The 26,683-nt window shown below is 48.5% G+C and overlaps 1 protein-coding gene across 11 annotated transcripts in view; it reads left to right on the top strand.

The window, feature by feature from the left end:
- GALNS (galactosamine (N-acetyl)-6-sulfatase) overlaps positions 1–26,683 on the top strand; it is a 38,892-nt gene that overhangs the window by 1,618 nt on the left and 10,591 nt on the right. For 6 of the 11 annotated variants that reach the window (XR_005626262.1, XR_005626263.1, XM_039696508.1 and 3 more), the window contains exons 3-11: positions 747–849; positions 2,975–3,118; positions 4,018–4,084; positions 4,191–4,318; positions 5,023–5,162; positions 6,344–6,447; positions 12,391–12,527; positions 15,033–15,135; positions 23,214–23,335. Coding sequence is in view for 9 of the 11 variants with exons in the window: in XM_039696508.1 (XP_039552442.1) it covers positions 747–849; positions 2,975–3,118; positions 4,018–4,084; positions 4,191–4,318; positions 5,023–5,162; positions 6,344–6,447; positions 12,391–12,527; positions 15,033–15,135; positions 23,214–23,335 (1,048 nt within the window). In the remaining 2 variants the exon portion in view is untranslated. The other 5 variants (XM_039696512.1, XM_039696513.1, XM_039696514.1 and 2 more) reach the window with 5 other exon arrangements.

The raw sequence follows: 26,683 nt of genomic DNA on the forward strand, positions 1-26,683 counted from the left end.
GTTTCCTCTGGGCAGGGGAATTGGGGTCTGGTGAAGGAAAATCAGGTGGGGGTGTAAAACCCACAGGGGAGAGCTGCCTGCTCACGGGTTTATTCAGCAGGCAGATTTCCACCCAGCTTTAGAGCAGGTTTCCATCCCTCTGGTGCTCCCAGGGAAGATCCCTGGGTTGCTGTGGGTCCCAGAGTGACAAATGCCACGTGCTGGGACATGGCTGGGCAGGAAGCAGCAGCCTGGGGTTGATTCCCTGAGCACAGTCACACCTGGCAGCCTCAGGGACTGAGAGATACTCTTCATTTCTTACAGCATCACAGAATGAATTAGGTTGGAAAAGACCTGTGGGATCATCAAGTCCAGCCTGTAATAAATCAGATCAGCCCTTGCAGTCTGAGCACCTTTGTTGGTTATTTGAGTTAGGAAAAGGCTGCCTTCATTTTAGAAAACACAAAGCAAATTTACAGCATAAAGACCATCCCTGAAGCACCTGATTTTCTATGACATCTCCCTTTCAAGGGTCTTACCTCCCCTCTGGGGGTGGCAGCTCCCTTTATTATTTGCCCTTGTGCACAAGTGGGTGGAAATCTCCCTTTGGGTCTCCCTGGACCGATTTATTCTCTCCATCCCATGGGAGGGCTCCAAGGAAGGGCATTGCTGGGGCTCCAAACGAGTGTCTTTCTGATCCAGTACATGAGCTGTTTGCTGTAATGTTTTGGAGAGTCAGAAAGGTGTTTTTGATTTGTTTTCCACAGCATACACACCACAGGACATAGTAGGAGGAATCCCAGATTCTGAATTACTGCTTCCAGAGCTCCTGAAGAAAGCTGGTTACACCAATAAGATCATTGGCAAATGGTAAATTTATTTGGAGGTCTCTTGCTTTGAGATTTCATTGTGTGTGTGTTGGGAAGGAGCAGCAATAAAAACAGAATTACAGGGAAAAACCCGGATTTGAAGCCCAAATGTCCAGCTTTGGAAAGTGTGATGGATCTTCCCTCTGCTGGGATCAATTCCTGAGTGTTGCCATTACAAATACTTACATATGTCTTCATACAAAGAGTTGATGAGGTTTTATGTGTGTATTTGTATTTATAAACTCCTCAACTCTGGCCTTTTATCCACACCTCACACCACTTATTTAATCAGAAAACACCAGGATGTTCTCTTGGAATTTGCCTTGAGCACTTACGTGGTTTTTATCTTTGACTCTTGCTATATGTTGGGATTTTATTAATGAACTGAATTCCTGTGGAAAGTAACAGGAATTTCTTTATCAGTTTCATTAACAAGTTAGAGAAGGGCGAGTTTGAATCGTGGTTGGATTCACCTGCTGGAAATGGGAAGAAAGCAAAGCACCCTAAGATAGTGAATTATTTATCAGCACAAATCCAGGCAGGAGAGTGGCCCTGAGGGATCAGCTCAGTGGGCTGGGTGCAATCAGCTGCAGTTCAGTGCTAATAAATGGAAATTCATACACCCAGGGAAAAGGAATAAACAAGGCAAATGCAGATTGGTGCCAGTTCCTTGGGAAAAAAGGCAAATCTGGAAGGACCTGCAGCTATTAGCAGGAATAGGGCTAAGGAGGAATGTGCAGGGCATTACTGTGCATCCAAAAACCTCTCCTGGACAGGGCTGGGAGTGATACCTGCTCCCTGGAAAGGTGGGTAGAAATGCAGGGTAAAACTGGAGTCTCATCCTGGCCTCACAGAGGTTTGCCAGCAGAAAATTGTCTTATTGTTTCATCATCCCTTCTAAAATCTCTTCAGGGTGTCCTGTGACAGTAAATTCCATGGTTTGATTATAAGTTTGCAAGTCAAGTATTTTCCATGACCAGTGTGGAATTTGTTGTGTTTCATTAAATCTCTTTTTTTTTGTGCTGTGAGATGCAGAGACTGCTCTGGATCTCAGTCACTGTTTAATGTCTCTGTAAGTTCTTGTAGGGCTTTTGTAGAATAAGATTTTTTCCATCTCCCCTGTTGTAACTTTGTGTTCCCACATCTACAGAAGGGGAAAGGATGGAATCCTGCAGGTCAGACCTGCAGTGGCAGTTCCATCACCAAGCTGTAACCACAGCTGAAATGAGGATTATTCCTGTAATAACTCACTTTGGAACAGCTCAGAGTAACTCCAAGGATCATTTCCCTCCAGGGTATGCATTTTATGCCCTTTATGCTCAGAAAGTGCAGAGGGAGATGGCACAAAGTGGACAGGGGGCAGATCCAGGCTCGTGAGGGGAAGATGGAATGGTTAAATAAACATTGACCTGCCAAGATCCCCTTTAGAGACAGACAGCATGGGAATTCTCTGTCTTCAAGGTGCTATAAATGCAGGAAATGTGGAATTTGCAGTACAAAACCTGGAGATTAGAGAGGAGCTTCATCTGGAGCTTAAGGATGGAGGATTTTCAAGCTGCACAGTAGAGAGGAGCTGTCATCAGGAGTAGCTAAATGTGTTTTATGTCCACATGTGCACACAAAAACCTCATTTCATTTCCATTCAGGTCTCTTTGTACCATTTTGGCAGCGTGAATGCTCCATAAAGGGGATGAGGATGGAATGGTGCATTTCATGAGCTCTGCCTTGTGTTTTTACAGCTCAGTGGGATAAAAGGGACTTGTCATAGATCAGAATCCTTAAGTGAAACATTATGTACATCTCTGCAGTGGTTTGGGGCAGTGTAGTCCATCAGTGCTGATCATCAGACAGCATGGGAGAAGACACCAGTGGAAGGAAAAAATGGAAAACAGTGATTGGAGAGTAAATAAAGTGGAATATAAGTGAGCACTGGGGTGAGTCTGCATGGCTGTGCTTGCAACAAGTGTGAGAGAGCTCAAGACACTGCTCTGGAGTCATTTCTGTGATTGAAATGCTTTGAGTTTTGATTTCTCAGGCAGAGACTGTGTTCTTGCATGCTGTTCTGATGAGCTGAGGTGTGTCTTTCTGCAGTAGTTTTAACTCTGAGCTGCTGTTTCTGTTGGCAGGCACTTGGGGCACCGGCCCCAGTTCCACCCCCTGAAGCACGGCTTTGATGAGTGGTTTGGGTCCCCAAACTGCCACTTTGGGCCCTACAACAGCACAGAGCGCCCCAACATCCCCATCTACAGGGACTGGGAGATGGTTGGCAGGTAACCCAGCTCCTGGCCTGGCTCTGGGCTTCTCTGGGCTCTCCCTGCTGCCTTGGCACACCTGGATGGGCTTTAGGGCTCCTTCCAAGCCAGGCCATTCTGGGATCCCCTGGTTCTGTGGTTAATAAAGGTGCAACACCATGAGCAGCCTGCAAGTGTCATGTGCATGGTGCAGGGATGTGGAGCTGCCCTCCCAGGGCTGTTTGCTCATCCCTGGCACCCTAAAGGCTTCCCCTCTTGGAAGCTGCTCCCATTCTGTACTGAAAGACCTCTTTGTTCCTTCTCTTCCTGTTTGCAGTAACATTTTGTGTGTTTGCATAGCTCCATTCCCTGCTCCCAGTCTGCAGTCTGGGCCCTTCTTGTCCATTCATTTTTCACTCTGGTGTTGTCCCATTTCACTGCTGTTACTCCCCTGAGCACTTCCCCAGACCCTTCTCTGCTTTACTGCTGGCTGAAGATCCCTCTAAAATAATGTTTCCAAAGCATTAAAGCTTTCCAAAGCTCTAAAATAATGTTTCCAGGTTCTGCTTCCGGCATTTCTCTGTCTCACTGGAAGTTGTTGTGTACTTCTGAGATTTTATTCACATTTCAACCAGCTCTTTATGAATCACCATGAGATTTTAAAGCATTTTGCCCCCTACAGCAAAAGGCCAGTCCCTCAGGTTTGTCCAAAACTCGAAGTCATTAATTTGCATCAAGCTGTGTCACCACTTTGTCCCATAAGAACAATTATGGTGACATATTTTTAATGTCTGAAGAGAGTTTGCTGGGTGTTAACTGTGATGTGTTTGTCACCTCCTTACACAGGGGAAAATATCCACAAAAGGGGAAAAAATCCTTTTTCTGATGTTTATTCCTTAGGATTGATTTTTCCCCTCTCTGATTCCTTTTATCTTAAGATACTATGAAGATTTCAAAATTGATCTGAAGACAGGTGAAGCCAACTTGACTCAGCTCTACCTGCAGGTACTATTTTAGTGCTGGCTTCTAAGCCAAGGTGACTTTCTGCTATTTTTTGGGGGGGGGAAATTTTGACGGCAGAGGATAAATTAATTTTTATTGCTGTTTACAGGAAGCTCTGGATTTTATTAGCAAGCAGCAGGCCAGCCAGCAGCCTTTCTTTTTATACTGGGCAATTGATGCTACCCACGCTCCTGTCTATGCCTCCAAACAGTTCCTGGGCACGAGTCAGAGAGGGCTGTAAGTTCTGCTTTTTGGGGTTGTTTTAATGAATTCCTCCTGCAGCTGGAACAGCCAGCCTGAGCACTGGCTGGTAGATCCAAGGCATGGATCACTCCTCAAGTGTGTGTGTGCTGAAATGCATTATTTGCTTGGATTGTTCTTTCATAATTTGGCTTTAATGAGAAGTGAAGCTCACGTGACCCCAGGGGGAGGAGGGGGGCTCTAAGCCTCTTTGCCAGTTATGTGAGGAGTGAAATGCTGTCTGTGGCACAGATGATTTTTTAGAAGGCCTTTGTATGATCAGTGCCTGTTTTAAAAGCCTATAAATTGGACCAGCAAATAGAAAAGCACTCCTAAAAATGCAGTTTGGAGGGGCAAAGAGCTCTGTAGACACTGGGAGTGTTGCTTCAAAGAGTTTCGAACCATAAGGAAAGCCATGTTATTACCTCCCAGTCTGTGACAAGGTGGGTTTGCCTCTGTTTGTGAATTTTATGGCTGAATTCCTGTGTCCAAGAGTGGCTCACACCTGAGCAAACCCTGACCCTCAATGCCCACGGGGGGCTGCTCTCTGCAGGCCAGAGACACAAAAGTTTGCAGTGGCAGCAGAAAACCTGATGCATGAGAAGGATTTCTGCAGCACAGGTACAAATTAAACCCACTAAACACATTGTGCTGACCCTTTTTTTGCTATTTTGAGTGTTTTGAACCTCCTTTTGCCTCAGGTATGGGGATGCTGTGCGGGAAATCGACGACAGCGTTGGGAAAATCCTGAAGCACCTCCAGCAGCTGGGCATCAGTGAGAGCACCTTTGTGTTTTTCACCTCTGATAACGGGGCTGCTCTCATTTCAGCTCCCAAGCAAGGTGAGGCTCAGCTGAACAAACCTGGCCTTGGGAAATCAAGGCTTAAATCTCTCTCTCTGAGGAGAAAAAAAGCCCTGCGTGTGGGGTCTGTGTTATGAGGTAGGAGAAGCCTCAAAAGACAGAGTATTTATGTTTGGAATAATTTATGTTCAGTGCTTCTGGTCACTGTTGGAGGAGGTGTCCTTGGCCAAATGGAATTTTTCCTGCCCCAGTGTTGCTGTTACCTGTGTGTATTTGCACTGTCAGGAAGGGAATATTCTGTAATTTATTGAGAACCAGGCTCAGTAACTTAGCAGGGTGTTTACTCTCCATCTGCCAAATGCATATTTCAGCCTTCTGAGCAATTAGAGACACTTCAAGAGTCCCTCATTCTTTAGCTCTCATGAAAAATATCAAGAAGAGAAACGATTTTTGTTAGCTAACAAATTTTCTTTTGTTTAAGTGATGGTTTCTCTGAAACAAATCACTGCAAATTGATTTTAGAACCTGCTCTCTTCTCTTTGGAGCCAGGCTTGGCTTGTGGTTATTGAACCACAGAGCAGGGAGTAACCTGAGTTCTCATTTCAGCTCAGCCACTGGCTTTGACTTTGTGTGACCTGGAATCAGTTATGAGAGCTCCCTGATTGCTCCTTGGCCAGCTGAGCTCCAGGGCTGGGTTAAAACTCCAGATATTCCTGCAAAGCCCTGGCCATCTCTGAGTGACCATTCAGGGAATGCAGGATTGTTTTTCTCTCTCTTATATCTGCATCTGATATTGTTCTGGTACTACAAAATTTTAAATAATTATGAAAAAATGCTATTTCTGCCTGAAAGTGTCAGATTTTCTTTGGTTACAGACAGCAGTTAACACCCTTAGAGGAAAGGAGAGCACCAGTGAGGTATTTCCTGTTTGTTTGGGGTTTGTTTTTAATTTGGTTGTTGATAGCAAGGTGTGTTTAACTGTCACTTTCTCCCCGTGCTGAAAAGACACTCCTAAAATTTCATCACAAATGGATATTGAAAAAAAACCCCACAAACAAACACAACAAACAAGGAAATAATGACAAAAACCCAACTCTGGCCGTGTCATTTGAAGAAGCATCCATGCAGAAATGAGAATTCATTTCCAAGCAGCCTGGGTGAGAGTGTCCTTTGGAAATGCTGGTGTTTTGTGGGGTTTAAGGCTTCTTTTCTGTCCCCAGGAGGAAGCAATGGGCCTTTCCTGTGTGGCAAACAAACCACCTTCGAGGGTGGCATGAGGGAGCCGGCCATCGCCTGGTGGCCCGGCCACATCCCTGCAGGAGGGGTGAGTCTCTGCCTTGGGCAGCTCCCAGCAGCCTGGGGGGGCTGCAGGGCGTGGAGAGCTCCTTGCTGGGCTCAGGGGGCTCTGCTTCTCACTTTTACCGTGCCCCAAGTCCGGTGTTTGTGTGAATAAGGAGCTGCTGCTGCCCCAGCCAACTGTGCCATTTTAATGCAAATTTCCATTTAGAGGGTCTGTGCTGTGAGCACCCAGGCTCTGCTCTTGTCTTCCTGCTCTTTTTAAACCATTTACTCTCTTGGACCTCGATATTTCTCGTGTGTTTGAACAAACTGGAGCTCCAAGAGCAGGAATTTGTGCCCCACACTCTCCATGCCCTGAGGTACCGAGTGGTTTGACCCTCACATCTCTCACTTTGGTGCTTGATGAAAGTTCCACTCAGGGAGGTTCAGACACCACACGATTGCTCTGTGCTGCCTGTACACAAATGCAGATATGATCACTTCAGAATAACCCCCCAGTGGCACTGCCAGCCCCCCTTGTCCCAGCTCTCATTACAGAAGGATGCAATCAGTCCTGCTGCAGGATCCCAGGGACAGCACAGCCCCCTCCCCCTGGTGAGCATCTCTGAGCCCTGCAGAAAGTGATCCTTCATTAGCTGGGCACCGTGCTCCAGCCTGCAAACTGGTCATAAATAAAACATTTGTGGAAGTTGCATTCCGTTGGGGTGGTTTAATTGAGGCAGGCTAATGATAATTTATCATTTACATTTAGGAGGGAGCATGAGGCAGCTCAGATCTGCAGCTGAGGGCAGGAGGGTGGTTTGGTTTCATTATTTTTCGAGAGTTCACCAAACCTACCAAGGATGGTTTATTATTTTTCTAATTTGAAATGAAAACAGTCGTTTTGTTTAAATTTAAACATTTCCATAAAGCCTTTGCAAGCCAAGTACAACAGCCCTGGGCTAGCAAAGGAGAACATGAAACTGCAGCTGAGTGTTTTGTTTGCTGGGTCCAAACTAAATAATGTGCTAAAAGTAAACATGCATTATAAATGGGGACGAGAAAATGCCCAAATTTAAAAATTCTTTCCATTGTAGTAACTCTGAGGATAATTAAGAACAGGAGGAGAGAGAAATCCTTGTGCCTGCTTCTTTTCTGCCTGGCTGGGACCCTTCTCCCAGGTAGATTTTGGGAGCTGCTGCTTGAATTCCTGGGAAGAGGCATTGCTGTGCAGAGCTGTGTGTGCAGGGCAGCTGAGCTGTGCCTGGAGCTCCCAGATTTTGGGATGCACCCAAAATCCCTCCTCCACCATGCCAGTGTCAGCCTTAAGCACGTGCTCACCTTCAAATCCTCCTTATCTGCTGCTCAGGAACTGTGATAGAAACTCACCTGTGTTTTCTGCTTGTGTTCTTGCCTTCGAGGCTCCAGCACTGCTCCCTCAGCAGCCCTGACCACAGGTGAGAGACTTGTGTCCACCACTACGTTTTTGGCTTCTTTTTCTGTACCTTGCTGTAGCTTCACCATCCTCTGGAGGAGTTTTAACTGCTCAGCCCCAGTCCTGTGCACTCCAAGTAGCTCTGAAATGTGGGAAAGCTGCTTCAAAGTCTCTCATTGCTCCTGCTTGTCAAGAGTTGAAGGAAGCAGAGGCTTGGGAGATCTGAACTTCAGCACAGAGCTGAAGGGTCAGGTCCTTCCTGTGCTGGGTCTGCTCCCAGGGCAGAGGTTGTTCCTTTCCATTTGAGGAGGAGCAGGAGAAGGGCCAGGAGCTGTTTCAGGTGGAACAGCTGCAGCCAGGAAAGGAGAGTTTGTGTCTGGCCAGTGAAATCCAGTTATTGAGTGGAAAGCTCTGTCTGCTGATGGGAATGCTCCAGGGAGACCTCACTGCAGCCTTGCAGTGCCTTGGGAAAAGGAGGGAAAGGGACTTTTTATATGGGCAGATAGTGCCAGGACAAGGGGGAATGGCCTCCCACTGCCAGAGGGCAGGGATGAATGGGGTATTGGGAAGGGGTTCTTCCCTGTGAGGGTGGGCAGGCCCTGGCACAGTGCCCAGAGCAGCTGTGGGTGCCCCTGGATCCCTGGCAGTGCCCAAGGCCAGGCTGGGCAGGGCTGGGAGCAGCCTGGGACAGTGGAAGGTCCCTGCCGTGGCAGGGGTGGCACTGGATGAGCTTTGAGGTCCCTTCCAACCCAAACCATTCCATGATTCCACCTGGCAGTTTGTTAATAATTTTATTGATCCATAAGGCTCGGGAGGTTTTGTTTTTATTAAAGAGCACATTGCTGTGCTGGAATACAGGAGCAGCTCAAACACAAGGAGTGAGGGACAGGGTGGGAGCACCTGCCAGGCTCTCCGTGGAGCTGGGGATAATTGGTGCAGTTGGCTGGTTTGCAGGTTTTTGGAGGGGAAAGATGCCTCAGGAGTGTGTGTTGCTCTTGGCATCAACACTCAGTGAGTTCTGCTCCCCACCAGGAATATTTATTCCCACACAAACAGCCTGGCTGCACTTCCCTCCTCGGCTCCGTTTTCCAGGTGAATTCACAACAAATCAGCGTTTCAACATTCCCCACATCACATCTGCCTTCTGGAAGGATCCAGCTGGAAAAAAAAAATCATATTCTATTGGTATTTGAATCCTCCTCCTCTCTCCCCTCACCCTCCTCCCCTTCCTCTCTCGTGCCTGCTTCCTGAAGGAGAAAAGAACATATCAACCCAAAGACAGCATTGCAACCTTTTCTTCCCTATCTCCCATGGGGCGCAAATTGAAATTGAATTAGACAGGGATATCAGGTCTGCTCGCTGTGATAACTGTAAAAGGATTTTATTTAAAAACACCCTGACATTTGTTCACCCAGTTTCAAATATTTAGCTTTCCTCCTTTCCATTCCTGGCGGGGGCGACTTTATTAATTGTCGCCTTTGATTCAGAGTTAAAGCTTGAAAGCACTGATAACAGCACTGGGGACTATTTCTTCCAGCGCCGTGGCCCACAGCAAAAGGATTTCATTTTCTTAAAGACGTTGTGTGGATACTGAGAGTTTATTAAAAAGAAGGGGGGGAAGGAGGGGGAAAAAAATCCGTCCTTACGTGCGTAATACCGGCTGTTCCTCACTGATACAGCAATATCTGATCTCCCTCCGTTTATATATTATTTATTTTCTCTGGGCTGTTGCCCTCTCTGGATTTTTCTTTTTCTTTTCTTGAAAAAAAAATGAAATAAATAAAAGGGAAAGGCAACTAGAATGAAAGAGCCCTGTTGACAGGAGAAAAATGGTAATTTTTTTATTTTTTCTCTGAAAATACTTCAAAGTTTTATATAAACATTAACCTTTTTTTTTTTTTTCCCCTTTTTCCTTCTTCAATGTGGTGCTGCAGAGCACAGATAAATCCAAGTGGCTATGGCATGGGCATTTAATTTCCTTAAGAAGTTTTCTCTGCTTCACGGCAAAAATGTTGTCTGAGACCAGAAACGTAATTGGATGATTAAAGAGAGTCATCTACATCTGGTGCTGGTTAATAAGGGCCAGGACAAGGGGAGCGTGCTGGCCCCCCAGGATTGTCCCCACGCTCTGGATAAATGAGGTGACATTAAAGGCACGAGCCCGGGGTCAGCAATTGCCTCTTATCAAAAGATTGAGGCGCTGGGACGGAGCCACAACAGGAAAAGTGATTTTTGGATTAGATGGAGAAATGGTGAGAGCTCTGATTACAAAAGGGCTCAGCCAGGGGCTGCCTCCTGGGCTGGGTGGGGGCAGCAGGAGGGGTTGGAGCTGCTCCTTCTGCAGCTCTGCAGGTGGGAATGGGCCTGGGGAGGAGCTCCTGAGGCTGGGAGCTGCTCATGGCCCAGCTTCAGCCCTGGGGACAGGGCTCAGAGGGACCTCGGCCATGTCCCTGTGCAGGGACAGGGCTCAGAGGGACCTTGGCCATGTCCTTGTGCAGGGACAGGGACCTCAGCCATGTCCCTGTGCAGGGACAGGGCTCAGAGGGACCTCAGCCGCGCAGAGGTGCCGGGAGGGGACAGAGCAGGGCTCAGAGGGACCTTGGCCATGTCCCTGTGCAGGGACAGGGCTCAGAGGGACCTCAGCCATGTCCCTGTGCAGGGAGGGGACAGGACAGCTCCCAGGGCCCAGCCATGGCACAGGAGGGATGGGCAGGAGCTGATCCCAGGCAGTTCCACCTGGACATGAGGCAAAGCTTCCCTCTGTGCCCAGAGGGGTGTGGAGTTCCCTCAGGGGGCATCCCAGAGCTGCAGGGACACCATCCTGTGCCCTGTGCTCTGGGATGGCCCTGCTGGAGCTGGGAGGTGGGACTGGATGATTAAAATCATTTTAAGGAGAGGAAAAGGCTGCACTAAAATAAAGAATAAATGTTGGGGACCTCAGCCATGTCGCTGTGCAGGGACAGCCAGGTTCCCCCTCTTTGCAAACAAGCTTTGCACTTTGTTTCCTCCCAAGGAATTGTGGAGCTGGGGCAACCACAGCCTGTCTGGGAAGCATCTCCCTTTGTGGCTGCCCCCTCAGCCAGGCTGAGCAGGACCTTTCCCAGCCGTGTCCATGGATAAATCCTGAACTCCAGGGCCCATGTTGGTCATGGTCAGCTGATCCAGCTGCTTTCCCAAGGATTTCCACAGCCAGGTTCCCCCTCGTGCTTCAAGCTTTGCACTTTGTTTCCTCCCAAGGAATTGTGGCAGGATTCTTGCATGCAGCTTTAATAAGATGTGTTCCTGCCAACACCTCCTGATGAATGAAAGCCATTAAAAATTGAAATGACTGTAATCAAGTAATGTGATATTGTAATGTTAAACTTGTAATTAGGCCCCTGCATGTTGCTTTCTCCAGTTCTTTTTCTTTTTAATTTCTTAATTCTTCCTTTGTGTTCACTTTGTTCAGCCCAGACTCTTAATACAAGGTTTAGTATCCCTTTTTTTCCCCTTTATTTTTGAGCCAGCATCTCATAAAAATTCATTTATCGTGTCATCATTTGTTGCATTTAAATAATTTGTGTCAGCTCAGAGGCTGGGGGTCTGTTTGTGAGTAGAAGGAACCAGAGGTAAAAGGTCTTTGATAGTCCCAACATTGTTCTGTTGGGATTGGACTTGGATTTTAGTCAGAAAGTGCTTTGGTGCTCACAGCTGTGGGGTTGTATCCAATGGTTTCTTGTTTCCCTACAAGTGCTGTGGCTGCAAATGCTCTTTTCCTGTCACATCTTGTGCTGCTGCATCCTGGTGCTCCTGATCTGGCAGCATCTGCTTTAACTGAGTGTGTCACTGACTAATTAAACACCCTGCAACAACTCCCACACCCGGGGAGGGAGCAAAGACTCACAAAGAATCAGGCAGAACAGACTTTGTAGGGTTTTAAAATATAAATAATTAAGAGCATAGAGATGAGTGTGGCTTCCAAGTAAGGAAAAAGGGGGAAAAAAACCCTTGCACATCTCCATTGAAGCCAAACCCAGATGTTTTTCTCCCTTATTAAAATATGGACTAAAAATACCACAACTTTACAGTTCTTGAATTGTTGGAAATGGTTTGCAGATGAAGTCATCAGGCTCTTTTTGTTATTATCCATCTATCCCTGTGCTTTCTGAGAAATCTCCCAGGGTATTCTGGACTCCAGAGATGACCTGGAGAAGGGAACAAATCAAGGACTTTTTTTTCCCTTGGTGTAAGTGCTGATTTTTCAATCCACAAATGAGCTGGAATTTGCTAAATTAAGTTGAGCCCTGCAACAGCACACTCCTGGAAAAGGGATACACAGGAGTGAGGAGAGGGAGAGAAAAATGGAAAAAAAAAAAAGAATCAAAATGCAAATTCTCCCTGGAAGTGGAGAAATGGGGATTGTTTCCTTTGCTTTATTGTTTTCAGAGGAATTTACTGGTGACTGCAGCAGTGTAAAGGGAGAGGTTTTCAGGGTGCTTGGAGGGAACCTGTTTCCATACAGATTTTCCTGAAGGGCTCTTTGCAGATGTGTTTCTGTTGGTTTTTTGGTTGCAGGTCAGCCATCAGCTGGGCAGTGTGATGGATCTGTTCAGCATCAGCCTCTCCCTGGCGGGTCTGCAGCCTCCCAGTGACAGACAGATTGATGGCATCGACCTTTTACCTGTCATCCTGCAGGGCAAGCTAATTGACAGGTCAGTGATTATCCCCGAGCTGCCAGCCCTGCTCCTGCCTGAAGGGATGCCAGATTTGGGGCTGGTTTTTTATCACCAGCTCACGAGTATTTGGTGGAAGCTGAATGCAGGCAGCAGCAGAGCTTCCCCCTGCGCTCCTGCTCCGCTGGAACAAGCTGAGCTGGGAATTCCTGACATGTGGCATGTTGCCATACAGTGGAGTCTGGGGACAGATGAAAATGTCACAGGGTTAGCAGGGATCCCTGGGACAACATATGGCAGGAGGGGAGATAAAAGCCTGAGAACTGGAGGCTGGCTGGGGGAGAATCCATTATTTATCACTGCAAAAGCTGCCCAGAGTGTGCTGGGTCCTTGTCCTGCTGCAGAGCTGGGAGGTGAAGGCTGTGCTGCTGCACAGGACCTGGAAACACCAGGAAAATCCTCTTCCCAAGGTCCTGGATCTGGGAATGCTTCTGCAGGGATAGATTTGGGTGAAAGACCTGGAATCTTTATGTGCTGTCAGCTCTTGGGCACAGGCACCGAGATCTGACAGCAAATCCTGCCAAGAAATATTTTATTGGAAGTGTCAGAGGTCAGGAGAGGTCTTGGAGTTGGGATTTTGGTGAAAAATTTGGCAGCCTGGGAAATCTGACTACAGCCATATTCTTTGGGAGATAGCAAGGAAACTTATACATGGAAAACATTTTTGGAGCTCTTTTCCTTGTTGGATGACAGCCTTTGTGCTGTGAAATTCCTTTTGTGCCTCTAAAGCAAGGAGCACACCTGAGTGTTACCTGACAGGAGCCTTGCAGGTTCCTCAAACACAGCCTGGCCCATCTTCTGAAAGTTTGGAAAGTTTCTTTGTTCTTTTGAAAGGGAATTTCAGTGCAGTCACCAGCCCCTTCCTTGTGTTACATAACAGTCACTCAAAGCACATTGTGGCTTTTTTTTTTGCTTTTTTTTTTTTGCTTTTTTTTTCCCCTAGACATGACCAGGACAAAGTTTTCACAGCCCCCAAAAAACTTTCCAGGAGATGCATTTGTTGTGTTCTTTTAAGCTTAAAAAGGAAAAAGTGAAGGAGGGGGAAAAGAAATAATTTATATCAGAATATTGAATACAAGCTGGAATCCTCCTTCAGAATAGAAAATGTATTTTTTTAAAAGGAAAAACCTAAAACCTTCAGTCAGGAGGGCACATAATAACTGATCAAATATTGGCTGTTGATGGCAAGGAGACGGAGACTGGAGTGCTGTGTGGAATATTTTTGGGAGGTTTTGTTGTTGGCACTGGTTTAGATCAGGTGCTGCACTTTGGCAGGTCTCTCTTGCTGCCTTTATTTCATTTCCAGGTGCATTAAGGATGCAGGAATGGGCTTTTCTGAGTGCAGCTTCCCCTTCTTCCTGGGGACCAAGTTGTTTCCCCTTTGTTCCTGGTGACAAAGTTGTTTCCCCTTTGTTCCTGGTGGCAGCTCTTGGTGACAAAGGAGGGAGGCTCATTATTGTTACTGTGAGGCTACAAGAGCTCTGAGGCCACTCCTGTCATTCACACAGGGATATTTAAATTTCACCTTGCATTTAGGGACAGGTTTTTCTCGGTGACATCACCACAGTGAGTCGTTTTTGGAGTGGCATCTGAGAAGGAAAAATAGAGGTTCCCCCTGACAGTGACAAACAGCTTCACCCTCATGTCCTGTCAGCAGCCCAAAAGAGCTGGAGAGGGGAGCTGCACCAAGAAATCACCCCCCTCTCCTGCAGATAGTCCCTTCCAGTAAAATTTTGTGCTGTTCCCTCAAAAAACCAGGAGTGTTTTGTTGGGAAAACCAACAGGAACGTTGCTGGGATGCCCAGGGAACAGCACAGATGCAGCGAGTGAGATGCATTTCCTGGATGAATTATTAATTAGGGAAACCTCTGGGAACAAGTGCAGCTTTAGCAGCGTGTTTACATGCTGCAAAGTGAGGTTTGGGGGGAAAAAATGGAGAGGAATTAAAACCACAGCATGTCTGGCTGCCAGGTTTTTCCATGTGGAGTTTCTCAGAGATGTCATCCAGAACACGCCGGCATCTGGTGTCCTCCTGGCCACCCTGCCCGTGTGGCACTGCCAGTTCCACCCTGCCCAGGTGGCATTGCCAGCTCCGTGGCAGAGCTGTGGAGCTGGGCAGAGGAGCCTGAGCATCCCAGAGCCCGTGAATCCCCTTTTCCCTGCCAGGCAGGCACTTGAGAGCTGTTTGACACTGGAACCGCCACGCTCCAGAGGAAATCCCAGGGGCTGAGAGTTCAAGGATTAACAATCACTGGCAGCCAAGCTGGATAATGTTTCATTCTTGCACCCTGTGAGCTCTCAACTTGATGAACACACTTTAAGAAATGTTAATTGAAAACCTTGCAGAGGAGACTATTAGGAGGCAGCCTGTTCCTGCCTGATATCCACATGGGAAGTGGGATGCCATTAAGGGGTTTGTGGCCCTTATCAGGAGGCTGGGCCTGGGCTCTTGGTGTTTCTCATGCAGCTCTGCTCTCCTTCCAGGCCCATTTTCTATTATCGTGGCAACGAGCTGATGGCAGTGAGAGCTGGGCTGTACAAAGCTCACTACTGGACCTGGAGCAACTCCTGGGAGGAGCATGGCAAGGTAAAGGCACAGGGAGCTGGCCTGGAGTCACTGGGATCCTGGGGACAGGCACCCTTTAAACTGGGGGATGTCACCATGCTTCAGTCTCCTCAGAGCTGCCAGAGCTGCTGTGCAGGTTTCTGTTGGCTATCAGGAACATTTCTGCCCCAGAAGGGCTGTCCAGCCCTGGCACAGCTGCCCAGGGAGGGGGTGGAGTCCCAGTTCCCCTCTTTAACAGCCATGTGGATGTGGCACTTGGGGACATGGGTCAGTGGTGGCCTTGGCAGTGCTGGGAGAACAGTTGGACTTAATGATCTTAGAGGATATTCCAACCTAAATAATTTTGTGATCCTAAAAATACCTGAGGGGACTGGATCTCCATCTCCTGAAATCAGGCACAAAGAGAGGAAAATGAGCAAATTCCAAGTTGTTCTGAGGGATGCTCCCTTTAATCAGCACTTAATCCCCCTTAATATTAAACATTGCCTGCTGAATCCTGAGCTTTTAGATGTTCACCTGTGGTTGGACTCCCTGACCCTTGTGGGTCCCTTCCAACTGAGGATATTCTGTGATTCTGGGAATGTCTGGAGCCTGGTGCCACACTGACCACGAGTCTCACAATTCCTGGCACAAAACACCTATTTTGAACTATTGAAATGGAACTGGGATGAGTTTGTTGGGTTTGTGATAGTTTAAAAGGAAGGCTGTAGGAAAGGCACAGTGGAAAAACAGCAGTGGTTGAAAACATGAAATAAAAGTGTTTAATCTGTTATCAGCACTCTTGTGAGCCCACATCACACTGTGTACACATTTTATTTATTTTCTTTATTTCCTGGCTAATCTCCTCACAGTTAGATGTTAAGCACTATTATTTCCTTTTCTTTTTGTGTCTTTCTTGGCTCTAAACTCTAGGGCATTTGCTGAGTGGCAGCTTCACATGTGTGCCTTGCTGCAGATCCCCTCAGACAGAAACCCAGAGCATTAAGGCCCAGCTCTCAGCAATCCTGACAGCAACCTGGGCTTGGGGAGGGATTGTTTGTATGATTTTTTTTTTTTAATGCCTTTTTTTTTTTCTTCTTTAACTTATGGAAGGTCCTCAAGGCATCACAGGTGCAGAACTAAGTGCTGGTGACATTTGTGGATGTAAAAGTGCAGGGATTCTTTCACTGGGATGTCCTGGGGGTAGAAGGAAGTGTCAGCTCCAAGGGAGTCATTTCCATTCAGGGCTGTAAATGTGTGTTTGTCTTTTTTCAGACTGCAGTGCTTCAGGAGTCAAAGCTGGTTTTACAGGGAGCAGGCAGGAAAGGAAAGTTGGCTCTAGAAATGTTTTTTATGCTCTGTCTCGGTGCTAATTCCACACAGATAAAATGAGATCATTTATTTGTCTTGTGTGTGAGTAAAACCTGTTTATCACCCGTGGAGGGTTTTCCCTGGGTGGGAGGAACTGGGAGCTCCTCTGTCTGTGTGTTTGGGTGTAGGGGTGGCAGATTCCCACAGGAATCCTTGCTCTCCGTGGTGATAAAAGCACATAGCCACATTCCAGTTGGGAAATAAATAAACCCCTGCATGGAACTCAAGTCATTCCTACATGTCTGAGTGTGGAACAGTGATAATGGGGACCAGCTACTCCTTCCAGAGCCTCTCCCACTGCGAGCAGTGGCAGTGCTGCAATTAAGGAATATTTATTTCTTTCCAAGCCTTTGTTTAACTGCTGTCTGATAAAAGTCAGCAATTATCCTGTACATCAGAGAGACGATTACAAATCCACTCTCTTTCCTGCAGCTTGGATCACATGAGCTTGATGTGGGGAAAATTGGAGCACATTAGTGGCCAGAGCAGCCATTAACAACATGCAGAGGAAGCTGAGGCTGAGATTTGTTCCAATTCTCCTCATGTCTTCGAGCCATTAATTACAAACCTCGCAAGTTTAAAAATAGAAATAAATCAGAATGCAGAGCAGCTCCACGGCTCCCAGCCCTGCTGGAGGAGTTTCTAAGCTCACCTTACAGCACAGTTCCCTCTTTCAGTGGCTGGGCTCCCCAGCTGTGTTGATATTGGACTCTGGAATCAAAAAGGCCACTTTGTTTGCTAATTCCATTTGAAAAACAACTATAAATCCATGCACATCTGTGGCATTTGGAATTCTGACTGTTGGCTGTTTGTTCAATAAGGTTGACTTGCCATCCCAGTAGAACTCCAGCTAATGAGGATTTGTTAATTGTGTGATCTTTAGAGGTCTTTCCTCATTGTGAATCCAGTGAGACTTCCAGATACAAAACTCTCTGTGTGAAGGTCCCCTCTCACACCTGGAATATGTGGTTTTACTGTCATGCATTGGGAAGAGAGTTGAAGGTGGCCAGATGTGGCAGAACAGCTGCCTGCAGATTTTGGAGAGGTTTGTTTTATGGGTAGGGGACTATTTCATGGTTTTGACAGACAGGCTTTAGCCAGCCCTCCTTTCACTTTCAGAATTCCCGTGCTAATTGACTATGTGGAAAATCACCGATACAGCAAACTTGCCCTGGGTTTAATCCACATTTTTGTTTGACTTTCAGATGGGATTATCTCATTAAAGCAGCCAGAACCCCATTTTCATGCTGATACTGGAAACTGGGGAGCTGGTGCCTGTCCTGGGCCTGTTTGGGCTGACCAGGATGGGGAGGGAGGATGTGGCCCCTCACCTGGAAAGCTGTGTTTGACTGGGGTGTGAGTTGGTGCAGTAATAAAGGATGTACACACAAATAAAAACCTACCAGGGAGACACAGCCTGCAGAAAGCACAGCCTAGCAAAGCAGAGCAGGGCTCTGAGGGCTCCTCTCCATCTGGCACTCGGAATATTTACTCTGGAAACATCCAGAGTAACAGCACACAGGTTTGCTGTCATCCTCCAGTCCCATGACAGCAGCATGCCCTTACTGGTCTGCATCCTCTGCCTTATGGCCTGGGATTAGGGTTTGTCATCTGACACACAGATGAATCGTGCTGTTCTGTTCTTCCCAGGTTTTGTTTGTTTATTTTTTAACCCCCAAGCAATTTTTTTTTCTAGTCTGACTCCTGTCAGGAAGTCTTGTAGTCTCTCTCAGTGCTGGAGGATACCTTGATGCTGCCTTTTCTGCTGGATTAACTGGATTTCTTGATTCTTGAGGGGGTGGTCTCTTGAAGGCATAAAGGGAAGGCTCACTCCTCAGAATCAAGTGGGAGTAAGCATTTTGTGGGACATTTCCCCTGAGGATTGCACAGGATGCTTATTTGGAGCTGTTCACCTGCCTTCCATCTATATAGGTGGCTCATGTTTACATAATTTGACATCTCTGACATTCAAGAGGTGATAAATGGGACAGAGGGAGATGAAAGGAAGCCTGACTTGAAAAATGTGTTTGTATTTTTAAACAGTTTGATAGAGGCAGAAAAATCTCCCTCCTGCACGTGGGCTGAGTGCTGGTGCTCCAGGACTGGTGGCTATCAAAGCTTTTCCATTCTTGTTCACCGTTTTTTTCCTGGTAGCAAAAATCAGCAGGGATGAAAATAGCCACGTGTGCAGGAGCAAAGGGAGAACTGAGGATAAACCTGGGGAGATCCCTCTTGGACTGTGAAAACACACAGGACAGCCACCTGTCAAATGCTGGGGTTTTTTGAGAGTTAGGGGTCTGAAAGGGTAAAAAATGGGTGTTTTCTATAAAGTAGGCAGCAAGTCCTCAGGAATTTCCTAATGTCGTGCTGGATAGAGGAGGCAGGAACGGGAGGTAGCAGGAGAAAGGAAATTTCCTTTTCTCTGCCTCCCACCAAAAGCATCCAGCACAGAACAGCCCTTGTACCTCCCAAGAGATGCAAGAAGGGGAAAAAATAATGAAGGAAAAAAGGTGGAAAACGCCCTTTGGTTGCGGGAGAGGGGCTGATAACATCAACCTTTGTGCTTCAGCTTGTTGGGAGCCTTCCCTGGGATTCCTGGAGCGCTCCTGCGGCTTTAAAGGCTGCCGCTATTGTCTTAATGCGAAATGCCAAAGGGCTTATTGCAGTCAGGCTCTGCGATTGCCCTTCTCCTGCACGTGAAGGGATCGATAAAGCCTTTTCTGCAACGGGGATGTGAAGTCAAGTAGAACCTCACAAATAATGACATTTGATTTTGGTCCTCTGAGCATATGAACCAGGCATCGATCGGAGCTCGCTGCGCTGCCCGTCCACAGGGGCTGCCCATCCACAGGAGCTGCCCATCTCCTCCAGGGGATGCCCATCATCTCCAGGATCTGCCCATCCACAGGAGCTGCCCATCTCCAGGGGATGCCTGTCCACAGGATCTGCCCATCCCCAGGGCTGCCCATCCTTAGGATCTGCCCGTCCACAGGATCTGCCCATCCACAGGGGATGCCCATCATCTCCAGGATCTGCCTGTCCACAGGAGCTGCCCATCGTCCCCAGGGGCTGCCCATCCGTAGGATCTGCCCATCCCCAGGGCTGCCCATCCACAGGGACTGCCCATCATCCACAGGAGCTGCCCATCCACAGGATCTGCCCATCCCCAGGGGCTGCCCGTCCACAGGGGCTGCCCATCCTTAGGATCTGCCCGTCCACAGGAGCTGCCCATCGTCCCCGGGGGCTGCCCATCCGTAGGATCTGCCCATCCCCAGGGCTGCCTATCCCCAGAGGCTGCCCATCCACAGGAGCTGCCCATCATCCCCAGGGACTGCCCATCATCCCCAGGGGCTGCCCATCCCCAGGGGCTGCCCATCCATAGGATCTGCCCATCCCCAGGGCTGCCCATCCACAGGGACTGCCCATCATCCACAGGAGCTGCCCATCCACAGGATCTGCCCATCCCCAGGGGCTGCCCATCCATAGGATCTGCCCATCATCCCTGGGGGCTGCCCATCTCCAGGGTCTGCCCATCTCCAGGAGCTCTTCCAGCCTCTTCACACATCAGAAGCAATTTTGGGAGCACGGGGTTGGAGCCTGGCACCCCCACGTGGAGCTGACTGCTCATCCCAAGGAGGATTTCCCCAGGAGGGCAAGGGCACCGTTTATCTGTGCCGTGGCAAACAGCAAGAAACAAAAAATCCCAGGTTTTAATTGGCAGCTGCACTTTTCTCCTTGCAGTGTTCACCTGCTCTTGGTGCCCTGGGTGGTGCTGGTGGGGTGGGGTGAGCAGAGCAGGAGGCAGAGCTGGGCTGGGGTGGCTCCTGCCCCTGCCAGCCCAGCTGGGCTGGAGCCAGGCTGAGGAATTGCCAGAGGGCTCCCGTTAACACAAGTGGTGATTCCATCTCTTGGCAGGGAGCCCAAACTGGCAACCGGCTGTGTTTGTCTCATGTCTATATTGACACAGCATCTGTGGGCCATTTGCTCTGGAAATTAAAGCTGTGCAACCGAAGGCTGCTGCATCCCAGGGATGGAAAAACAAGGCGGGCTGTGAGATTGCTGAGAAGGACAGGCATGGTGAAGGCTGGAAGGCTCACCTGGTGGGCAGGGAGTGTCATGTTTTCATCAGAATCGCTGAAGGAAAGGATTGTTGGACTCTCTCCTGCAGCAAACAGGTTTCTGTGGTGGTGCAAAACACTGTAAGAGCTGGGCAGGAGCTCAGCTGCTCTTGAAGCTCTGTTTGGGCTCCCTTAGAAGGCAGCAGATGCTCCAGACAGGAGCTTCTGGTTTGGCTTCCAGGCTTTTGTGATGGAGGAGAAAAGCTCCAGGAGTTTGCTGAAACACAGAGAGTGAGCTTTGTGCTGTGTTTGATCAGTGAGCCCTGCAAGTCCCAGAGCCCTGGAGGTGGAAAAGCCAACAGGGTCATGAGGGACCTGTCCCCAGGGTGAGCCCTGAGCCACATCCAGTCCTGCCCTGAGCCCCTGCAGGGATGGGGACTCCACCCTTGGGTAGGGAGCAGGGACAAAAATTAGGAATGTGCCCCAATTACTGATCCCTGCATATTGCTGTGAACAGTGACAATAAACAGCTTTAGGGATAGCAGGAGAGTGGAACTGGGTGGTGTTATCCTGCTGGGCAGGACAGGCTTAGGCAGCTCCTGGTTCTTCTGCAGCTCCAAACATCACCCAACCTACCTATACAAAATAAATAATATTGAATTATATATATTTTTTTTAATTTTTTTTTACTAATTTGTTGATGAATAGATAGAAAAATCTTTGAAGCTCTCTCTGCAGGTTGAATATTGACTCACAGACTACATAAAAATAGCAATATTCCATTTTATTTGCAGGGATAAAATTGGAATGGCTTAGAAATGTCCTAAAATTGTATTCTTGGAGTCTTATTTACTTACCTATTTATTTATTTGACTTTTCTCCACTAGACTGCTTTTCAAGGGGACACTGAGTGCTTAAATTGGAATGACAGGTGGCTTTGGGCTGGTGGCATCAGGCAAATTGTCCCAGCATTTTCTTTCCTGGGAATCTTTGGGATTTTTCTTTGGAGTTTGGGCTACAGGGATTTCCTGGGAAACACCAGATAAAATAGAAACAGAGCAATGTCTAAACAAACACCCGAGAGACGAAAATCTTTCACACTGAAGCATTGCAGCCGAGGAGCATTGTACCAATTAGCAGGCTCTTAATTAAATTGCTTGTTTGATTTGCATCCAAATTATAATTTGGATGTTATGGAGGCTTTGATACCTTTTCATTAACTGGTCCTTTTGTGGGGAAAAAAACCCACAAAAATCTCTTTTCCCTGTGTGTTTCAAGGCCTGTGGCATCACGGGGTGGGAAGGTCAATCAGTTTTGTATCCATTTAAAGTCCATTATTGGTAGGGCCACTCCAACCTATCAAGCAACTCCCTTATTTTTCCAGTCAGTGACTCAGGAATCTATAGCCCTGTGCAGATAAATGGGATTTCATGGGCTTCTAAACTTCTTGCTTTATTGAAAAGCAGAATATTAACTGCTCCACTGACCAGCTGTCCATTAGAAACACGGGATATTTTTAGAAAATTGTTTGCCAATCAAATCCTACCAACATCTGTAGAGAGCCTTTTCAGTTTGTTTTATAAGCAAATGCTGCAGCTGCTTTCCCCCTTCCATTGCAGCACTCCCATTTTCCTGCTCTCCATGTCTCTGTCCGTGCCTCGGGGCTCTTTGGGATTGTGAGGAACAGCGTGGGAGCTGGAATTGTAAAACCCAGCTTTAACAAGTCCATTTGGGGCCGGGCCTGGCTGGGCTGGGCTGGGCTGGGGGCCCTGCTTTATTGCCTGCCCAGGGAAATGAGTGCTTTTGCATTTTTGGCTCTTGCCGGGGTTTAAATGGGCTCTGGTGGCCCTGGAGGCTGCAGGTCAGGGATTAGGGAGCTCCCAGCTGGCAAATCAGGGCTGGGGAGGGAGGGAGGGAGGGGGCTGGCAGGGCTGGCAGCTCTGGTGCCCAGCGAGCATTTAACCCCTTGCTGCTCCCAGCGGCTTCCCCAGCACATTCCCAGGAGCTGTGCCCTTCAAATGCACTGCTGCTGCAGGAAAATCCCACCTTGTGCCCCCCAGATGGTCAGAGACAGGAATGTGGGAATGTCTCCCCTTCCTGCAGCTCTCCCATCCCCACTGTCATGCCCAGGTGAGTCCCTCAGTACCAGCTTGCCAGGAATCAAATTGAAAACACACAGTTTTTATAAAATTAACCAGATTTGCTTCATTTCTCAGAGAAACTGATCCTTCAGGTGCTGCCAGGGGAGTTTTCAGGTGCCTGCTGCCTCTCAGGGTGTCTGGATGTCTCTCCTAGGGTTTTGGTTTTGATCAGAAGTGTCAAGCAATTCCATCTTTCCTGGGGCTTTCTAAAGCCAGAAAAACCAGCCAGAAAATCCTTTCCACGTGCAGAATTTTTATGATTAAATGCTTCCCCCTCTTTGTCTTTTGTTCTGCCATTTCATTTGAATGAATATTTTATTGGGATTATATTTTTATAAGACAAGAATGCACGGCCTTGCTTCAGCTCTTATGTCAGTGCAACACCACTTGCTCACCTTATTTTACCCCACCAGCTCAGGATGTGTTTTGGAGAATGAAGTGGACTTTTGGTTTAAAACAATCCTGAGGTTTGTTGGTGTTTTGCTGGAGAAAATGGCATCAATTCAAGTTTTGCTGCCTGCCCTGATGACCTCTGTCCTTTTTCCTGCAGGGCATCGATTTCTGTCCTGGCCAGAGCGTGGCTGGGGTGACCACACACACCCAGGAGGAGCACACCCACCTGCCCCTGCTCTTCCACCTGGGCAGGGACCCTGGTGAGAAGTACCCCTTAAGGTGAGCCACTTCACGGGCTGTCCTGAGCACTCAGCAGTGTCACTGTTCAGAATTTATTTGTTGGTTCTTGAAATCTGCTTAAAAAGTGTCCCAGAAAGCCACGCTGGAAATAATGGCTTTCCTGCTGGCTTTTTCTCTGGAGATGGAACAAAAGCCTTGTTTTCAGGAGGTCAGGTGAGATGGGTGTGCACATGGACTTGTCAGCCTGGCTGTTCCTGTTGTGTGTCCTGCAGCCCCTCGGGGAGGAGGAAAACACCAATTTTTGGACAGGACAGGGCTGAGTGCAGCACGTTCAGACAGAGCTGCTGGGGAGCTGTGCCTTGGGGCCAGGGGAGAAGCAGCCAGTGCTGTGTGCTGCTGAGATCTCTGGAGGGCAGACTGCTCACCTTCCAGTCTCCTGCCCCAGCTCAGGGAGCTTCTCCAGAGGTGTTTAGCAGGAGGATTTTGTGCCCAATCCTGATCCTTCCTGGGGCTCTCCTGGCTGTCTGAATCCATTTTCCTCTAAGCCTGCTATTGTAATATTTATCTCTGGCACACACCATGCCCTGAGAGATTCCCACAAGGTTTTATGCAGTCAGCAGCCAGCAGAGCCCACAAAGAGCCCTGCCACCTCCAAAAATGCTCCCAAGGTGTCCCCAGCTCCCTCCTTGCCTCCCTCCCTGCAGCAGATCCAGGGACACGCAGCCTCATCCCTTCCAGGGGCTCTGACAGGGAGAGTGTGGAAATAAATCAAGAAGGAGCAGGAGCTGCTGGGACTGCCTGCCCAGAGCTGGCTTTGTGCAGCAGCCTGGAGAGGCAGAGATGTTTCCTGAGCTGACAGGGCTGCAATTACTCAGCTGGTTTGAATAATTGAGTGGACACACTCACCCCGTTCCTTCCAGAGGAGCTGAGCCTGTGCTGTCCACGGAGTGTTTCCACTGGAGAGAGGAGGGGAGGGAAAATTTCCATTCTCTCACTTAACAGAGCACTTTAGAGGTGCATCAGCAGTGGGTAAAGCTCTTCGGGGGCTCTGCTCCCACTGCATTCCAGCACTAATGAACAGAGCACAGCTGCAGCCCCAGGGCTGTAAATACAGCTCGGTGAAACTAAACCGGGCTGGGATTCCAGGGGAGACCTGGGCAGTTCAACAAGGGCCTCATTTCCCGAGGGATGGAGGGACAGGACACAGGGAATGGCTCCCAGTGCTGGAGGGCAGGGATGGATGGGAGACTGGGGGAAAATTCCTGGCTGTGAGGGTGGTGAGGTTCTGGTGCCCAGAGCAGCTGTGGCAGCCCCTGCATCCCTGGCAGTGCCCAAGGCCAGGCTGGACAGGGCTGGGAGCAGCCTGGGACAGTGGGAGGTGTCCCTGCCATGGCAGAGTGGGATGGGATGGGCTTTAAGGTCCTTCCAACCCAAACCATTCCAGGATTCTGTGATTCTGTTTTAGGAAATAAGTGTATAGAAACAATCTCTTTTTCCAAAAATAAAAAAGGGTAGCAGGAACTGAGCTGTAGCTTGCCTGCTGTGTGTCACCTTTGTCACCTGCTCCAGGTGACCCTGCCCTGCCAGGGGATTGCACTGGATGAGCTCTAGAACTCTCAGCCCTGAACACTCTGTGATTTTGGGCGTCTGTGGTACTGTTTGTGTTTCCTCTGGGTTTGAGGCAGAGGAGCTCTTCCCTCAGAGGTGTTTGCAGCACCTGCTTCCCTGTGATTCCACTGCTCCTTCCCACCACCGTGGAGTGAGCATTGAAATACATTCCAGGCTTCCAACTGCAATCATTTCTCATATGGTTGCATTGATTTTTTGGATATTCACAAGCTGTTGCTCTGATTGAATTTTATGGCAAGATTATGACCCGATTATGAGAGCTGGGCTGGTGTTTATTATGCAGCCCCTAATAGAAACCCTGGCTTTAGCACTCCACTCTTCCTTTCTCCAGCACATTCTGCTGCTATTGTCTCCTCTCTGGTCACAATGGAAAACTCTTGGGAAGTGGGTCTGCTCTATCGAATGTGGTAATTAAATTATCCTCATTTGTGGAGCTGTTCCTGGTGTGTATTTTTATTTAGCTTAATTATCCCCCTTGGCAGGGAGCCTGCTGGGAGTCCCGACACTAATGTTTCTCCAAAGGGAATCCAGCATCCTGCTCCCAGCCTGCATCTGTCTGTCCCTGCGTGCTGGCTCTGCTCTCCCTGCCTGCTTTTGCTCACTTTTTATTACATTTATTCCTTATTTAGTACAGCCTTTTCTTCTCCCTAGAAATGATTTTAATAATCTGTCATGTCTCTTGATTTACGTGAGTTTGGGGTGGGGTCACGTGCAAAGCCAGCAGCAGTGGGTGCCACTGCTGCTCAGGAGGGCCTGGCATCACATGCACCTCCAGAGGGATTCACTGCTTCTATATTTGGGATCTCAGAGCCAGGGAATCCCAGGAATCAGCAGCTCAGCCACCTGCAGCAGTACCCCTGACTTGCAGGGTCAGGACACGTGCAGGACACACAGGGACAGTTCTACAAGGCTGCAGCTTTACAGATTCAGGGAATATTTAAGATTGCATCCTTAGGACCATCAAGTGCCATTAACCTGGCCCTGCCAAACCCACCACTATTTGAGTCATCTCATGGGGGTTGGAACTAGAGGAGTTTTGAGATCTCTTCCCACACAAACCATTCCATGATTGTTACTCTATACTGGGAAGATGAGTGGATAGAAATAACTTATTTTTGCAAAAATCAAACAAAGCTTTTCAGTCTTTGTTGAAGTGGCTGCTAAAGGAATCCCTCAAAATGCAAGTCCTGCAAGAGCCAGAGGCAGCAGTAACATGTTCAGCTCCCTGGGGTTCTTGGTGAGGCAGGACAAGTCCTTCCTCTTCCTCACACAGTTCCCTGCATTTCCTGGAGCCTGCCTGCAAGCAGTCCCAGCAAGAGAGCTCCACATGCAGTGAAGAATGGCTCAGGCAGTCCCAGGCAGGTCCTGTCAGCGTGTGGGGACACGTCTGGCACTGCTGAGCACCCTGTCATTGCTCCCTGCCCTCAGCTGCCCTGGGAACAGCCCCCACCACGGCTGGGACTTCTCTTCCTGCTGCCCCTCTGGTTTGGCTGGACCCCCTGCCCCCATCTTCTGCCAGGGAACACAGTTGTGTTTGCTCCTTTGCCTTGAAATATCCTGGAATCCTGGAGAGGGTTGGCTTGGAGGAACCTCAAAGCTCATCCAGTGCCCCCCTGCCATGGCAGGGACACCTTCCACCATCCCAGGTGCTCCCAGCCCTGTCCAGCCTGGCCTTGGCACTGCCAGGGATCCAGGGGCAGCCACAGCTGCTCTGGGCACCTGTGCCAGGGCCTGCCCACCCTCACAGGGAGGAATCCC

This window comes from Passer montanus, unplaced genomic scaffold (assembly GCF_014805655.1).
Source record: "Passer montanus isolate IOZ18808 unplaced genomic scaffold, ASM1480565v1 scaffold98, whole genome shotgun sequence".
Classification (NCBI taxonomy): Eukaryota; Metazoa; Chordata; class Aves; order Passeriformes; family Passeridae; genus Passer; species Passer montanus.